This window comes from Triticum dicoccoides, chromosome 7A (assembly GCF_002162155.2).
Source record: "Triticum dicoccoides isolate Atlit2015 ecotype Zavitan chromosome 7A, WEW_v2.0, whole genome shotgun sequence".
NCBI lineage: Eukaryota > Viridiplantae > Streptophyta > Magnoliopsida > Poales > Poaceae > Triticum > Triticum dicoccoides.
In genome coordinates this window covers 287,111,315-287,117,036 of record NC_041392.1, presented here as the reverse complement: position 1 = coordinate 287,117,036, position 5,722 = coordinate 287,111,315, and the positions used below count along the sequence as shown (strand labels likewise).

At 41.8% G+C, this 5,722-nt stretch overlaps 1 protein-coding gene across 1 annotated transcript; it reads left to right on the top strand.

Annotated features, from left to right (window-relative positions):
- Nucleotides 1-785: 785 nt before the first annotated feature.
- LOC119331414 (RNA-binding protein 1-like) lies at nt 786-4,017 on the top strand. The gene is made up of 6 exons (XM_037604564.1): nt 786-1,150; nt 2,001-2,116; nt 2,201-2,444; nt 2,730-2,791; nt 2,890-2,971; nt 3,569-4,017. The coding sequence occupies exons 1-6, from the start codon at nt 916-918 to the stop codon at nt 3,670-3,672; spliced, it is 843 nt and encodes a 280-aa protein (XP_037460461.1). The 5' UTR covers nt 786-915; the 3' UTR covers nt 3,673-4,017.
- The last annotated feature ends 1,705 nt before the right edge of the window (nt 4,018-5,722 follow it).

The following is a 5,722-nucleotide window of genomic DNA, read 5'->3' as shown; positions in this document are numbered from 1 at the left end:
AAAAGATATATGTTTTTAAATATTTAACCATGTACTTTAAAAATGTTAAACGCGCATATAAATGTTTCCAATGTATACAAAAAAATGTACAAAGTGTATGTAAAAGGTAGACATAAAAACATGTTTTAAAAATGTTACTCATGTATATGAACTTTTTAATGTGTATATAAAAATATTCCTGATATATAAAAAATATAAAATATGTATGAAAAAAGTAGGCATAAAAATGTTAAGAAATTGTTCAAAACTGTGTATGAAAACAGAGAAAGAAAGAAAAAACCAAAGAAAAAAGAAATGAAAAATATATCGGTAAAAACCGAGAAAGAAACGAAATATACCAGTGAAAAACAAAGAAAGAACAAAAATAATGAAAAAAGGTGAATAAAAAAGAAATGAAACATAAAAGTCACATAGAGGGAACCGAATCAACAGCGAGCCAGCAGCGAGCAAGTGATGATGATGTATGCACGAATACAGGCTGGGCTAGTACTGTATCGCACAGGAAATCTTTCAGGCGAGACTTTATTCGATCTCGCCCTGAGCGAGATATAGCTCCCGCGAACATACTCAGCTGGCACCATTATGCTTTTTTTTAGGCAAACCATTGTGCTACTACTAGTAGGCTAAAAAACTATCACAGCGGCCCATACATGATATTGGATCACGGCCCGAACACCGGAGCCGTTCGGTCGCGAAGCTTCTGCGGCCCAGACGAACATATGGTACGCTTTCCTAACAATCGACCGCCACGTGATGCCATCCGATCTCTCTTTATCTTTCTCTCTCCTACACGACGAGACCAAACCGAAACACTTTCTCTCTCGCCCTTCTTTCTCTTGCTCGGAAACCCTAGCCGCACGAAGACTTCGCCTCGCCCCCCACATCGCCCCCCGCGTGAGCCTACGAGGGCGAACGATGGCCGCGGAGAACTACTGGAGGTACGCCGACGCGCGGCAGCAGCAGGCCATGGTGGCGGCAGCGGCGGCCGCGGCGGGGATGGCCCCGGCAGCTACCGTTGCGCAGGCAGCGACGGCCGCGGGGGGCATGCAGCAGCACCAGCACCAGCACCAGCAGGCGGCGATGGCGCAACAGCAGCAGCAGCAGCAGGCGGCCGCGCCGTCTCTTAAGCGCGCGCGCCCAGACTACGGCGGTGTGTTCGCGGCCCTCGGATCTGCCCCCTAGAATCTAGATCTGGATCCTTTTGTTCTCGCTATGATGGTTGGTTTGCTCTTTATGTCGTTGTTTGTGCTTGCGTGTCTGTATTGTCTCGTGGTTAGTGGTAGTTTTGGTTTTTATATAGTTGTAGATGAGATATTGCTTAGATCCAGTAATACGGTCACTAATTTTGTAAACATCGTAGCGGGTTTAGCCTATATGGTGGTGATACTCCAGCATTATCATAGCACTAGATCGATACCCGTACCAGATGTACTACTTTTTATTTTAGAGTCTAAAAAGGGTTGATTTTCTACCACAAATCTGTCCAGAGTATTTTCAAGAACGATACCGAGAGATGTTTGCAGACTTGAAAAACTCGAGTGATACATGTGGTAAATCTGCTGATTGGATTTGGGTGCAATAATTGTTGCCACATCACTTTGCCTCCCCAGCTCCTTTACTAGAGGAAACATAATAGATGTACTCTTCAAATCTGGCTCTTGTAGCTCAATTTTGGTCAGAGCTTTTTGTTGGTTGTTTGGATTTCAGTATACCGGTTTTTAATAGTTGGTACCAAATGTATGTGTGGATCAATGGTGTGTAATTACTGGTGTTGCCTGCCTTATAAGAAATCCTGGAGTTCTCATGACAGTTAAATGTTTGTATGTAGCTACTCTAACTTCTCTAACTGTTAGTGTGCTTCCATATTTTCTCATTGTAATTATGCCCTTTTTACGACTTATTTATCTACTGAATATTCTTAGCTTGCTGGTTATATTAATTAAAGATATTGTTGGCTAGTGAGATTTACATGAAACCTTGTTTTTTAATTGTTTTTGCAGATGGTCCTGGAGGACAAGAGATGGCTGGATATTATCCGCGGGAAAATGCAGGTTACCACTCACTTAGAGACAATGAAGCAATTGGAGCATCTTACGACCGCTACTTACGCAATGGGGTATTGTTAACTTCGTTGTAAAGAACTCACATAATTATTCTGAGCACTTGTCTTTATACTTTAGCCTTGTTCTTGTGCTTCTAGATGCCTTCTGTGGCAGCCAATGAACCAAGTAGGGCAGTTGTTGGTGCCATGGGTGGAGCTGCTATGGTTGGTGGTGGAATGAGTGGATATCCTGTTGATGACCGCCGTATGATGGGTGTCGTTGGTATGGACAGCAGAGCCATGGGGTATGGTGCAAGACCTGAGCCTCCTCTCCCCCCGGATGCATCCAACACCTTGTATATTGAAGGTCTGCCTGCAAACTGCACGCGCAGGGAGGTTTCACGTATCCTTATAAGCTATATTGCTACCATGATGTGCTTAACTTCATTTCTTAATTGATGGTCGAGTATTCTTTGATGTCACACCACTGATATTCATCATATAGTTCCATTCCTGTTGGTTAATGACACTCTTGTTCTTGCAGCCTTTATCTTTGTTGTTCAGTCCCTCTCCATTTATTTTATATGCCCTGACAAACTGCTTGTTCAATATGATGCACCATTGAGAATTTAGAAGTGTATCATCTCGCACCATAAGTGCTTTTGCTCCTTCACCTTCTCCACTACAGATATATTCCGCCCTTTTGTTGGTTTCCGTGAAGTGAGGCTTGTCAACAAAGAGTCAAGACACGTATGTATATTCTGCCCTTTTGTTGGTTTATTTTGTGTTAATAACCTGTATATTATATTCTAATGATGACATATATTGACCTGTCAACTTGGCTGCAGCCTGGTGGAGATCCTCATGTCCTGTGTTTCGTTGATTTTGATAGCCCTGCCCAAGCTACTATCGCACTTGAAGCCCTGCAAGGTGAAAATACTTGCGTTTGCAGATTTGGATTATGTAGTTGTATAGATAATCATAATTTTATCTCTGATAATATTCAGTATTGTATGTTTTCATTTTTGGTTTACATATTTATGCATTCCCCATTAATTTCTTCTCATGCTTGCTTTGAAATTGGTAAGCATGATCAATTGTCTGTTGTACTTTCTTTGTGCAATATCTACTGCATAGGTAGATTGTGCTTTAGGGATAGTGACCAGTTGACCTTAGCTGGCATTAATAGCCAAAAACTCACCTTTCGCTGCGCTGCGATAATGCTAGGATATTTATTCAGACCATGATTTTTCTAGGGCATTTTATTGTATGTGTAGAATTTGCAATCTTGGTTCTAGAGATTAGTTTTTAGTCATTTGACCATCTATACGTTGCGTACAGTTCGAACATCCACGTCGATGTATCCTTGCCAATCCATTCCAGTTTATAGTTGTTACTGTATCTCTTTTCCTATGCGTTTGATCTAATGCTCACACCTGAATTCTTGATGGCTTGGCGTTAACGTTTGAGGTTCGTTATGTTCTCCCGACGACGAAGCGAAATAAACCGTCACGATTCATTTTGCAGGTTATAAGTTTGACGAACACGATCGTGAATCAGCCCATTTAAGGCTGCAATTCTCGCGCTTTCCTGGTCCGAGGTCAGCTGGTGGGCCTCGTGGTAGGCGTTAAGTCGTGCGGGTCAGGTGGTTGGCGAACCTACTGTTTATACGAGCGATCGAACCTGCTTGGTGTAACGCTTTGCGCCGAATTCTCCGCCGGTGGCTCGTAGGGTTCGTCAGCCCATGTTGTGAAAGCGTGAAAAGGACGATGCAATAATCTCGCTGTTCAGTATCCATTAGATTCTCGAGGTCGCATGTGTGTCTGCTTTAGTATTTATGGTCTACTGTATTTTGTTATCTCGCGGCGTGACCCAGACAATATCAGTCTTTTATCATGTGTAACGCTAACTTTCTTAAAGCACTTGCTCGTTTGTTTAGCCGTGCTAGTAATATCAACTCTTTTCTTCGTCTTGCACATCTGTCCATATACCTAGGTTAATATGTATATATCCTTTATGCTCCCTCCGTTTCTAAATATAAGTCCTTTTAGAGATTTCAATACAAACTACATATGTTTGTATATAGACATGTTTTAGAGTGTAGATTCACTCATTTTGCTCCTAGTCCCTTATTGGAATCTCTAAAAGGACTTATATTTAGGAACGGAGGGAGTACATGTGGTTGCTCTGTTGTACTGATCACCTCTCCCCACCTTAATTAACTCTAGTGTAGAATTAGGGGCCTCTCCTATTATAATTCAGAGTTGCATGCCTGGCGATCATGTTAAATGTCAAAGTGGTCATGAACTCTAAATTGAAGGATTGTGAAGCATATTTGAATGACCAAGTCCACTCTCCCATGTATTTGCATAGAAGTTGCCATGTATCCAAGTCTAGTCACGCAAGTTTAATGTCTCGTGCATCAGGAACAACATAGTTGGCAATATCTTGGTAACCTTCATATGTGTTTGATTGATCAGAATTGATTCAGGGTTGGTTTGTTGGTGTGAAGTAGATCCCCTGTCTCATGGAAGTAGTTCTACTGATATGTCCCTCCCCTTTCTGGTTAATATTTTTGGGAAATTCTTACTTGATTTACTTATATATGTTCGTTTATTCACATTTCCCAATATGAGTGGTCCTGAAGGCCTCCCTTTTGTCTTATATGTGCTCGTTGTCACTGATTATACCCTGTAAGATCAGTACTTATTGTACTTATTGTTGTTTCTTTATATACTCCCTCTGTTCACTTTTATATGACCTTCAAGATATTTCAGACAATGTACAAAACAGCCCATTTTGAGCTGTCTGAAATGACTTACAAAAGTGAACGGAGGGAGTATATTTGACCATATAATTTGTTGAGTTCATGTCTGAATGCCCACACACGCTTGAAAACTCTTGACCTGTTATTAAGATTTTACTAGGCAGAAATGAAACTGTTGGTTATTTTTCCCCTTGTAAAGACTGGTATACAAAAACACAACTGCCAGACTTTACAGCATACGCTGACTGAAAAAGTGTGACAGAAACTTACTAATTACTTGATCATAGGGGCAATCATGTCTCCCAGCACTTCCAGAATTATCCAGAACACCAAATGTTATGCTACGAGCAGAGCTAGCAGCAGAGAAATAGCAAAGCAGCTGATTGAGATCCCAGTTAAGTTCACCCCCTCATGCTGGCTCCCAGCTGATCGTGGCCACGGAGAGCTTGAGATGCAAGACCGTGGCCACGGAGAGGCTAGAGATGTGTTCCTGCCGCCAGTTGTGGGATGCGGTTACCATAATTTTCTTGTAATGCGAGGGTCACTCCATATATTCATATTGGAACCATCGGTATCCACACCGTGATTTCTCACGTGATACATGAAACGACAATACATAGAGCGTGTATGACATTTCCCATCCATCGTATACAGATTCCGTTTTATCTCCAACCTCTGGAGGAGTTGGCTCACATGGTAGCCTAACGCATGGAAACCTGGCAGGTTCTGTTAAGATAGAGATCGATAGAGAACAATTGAGATAGATGTAAAGTGAATTAGTGTCCTTTCATTAGATGATTGTAGGTATTTATACTGGTAGAAGATACACATTTTATAGGCATCCTTTCGGGAGAGATGGCAGGAACCGATGCGACAGTTGCCGATGTAAAGTGAATCAGTGTCCTTTCATTAAA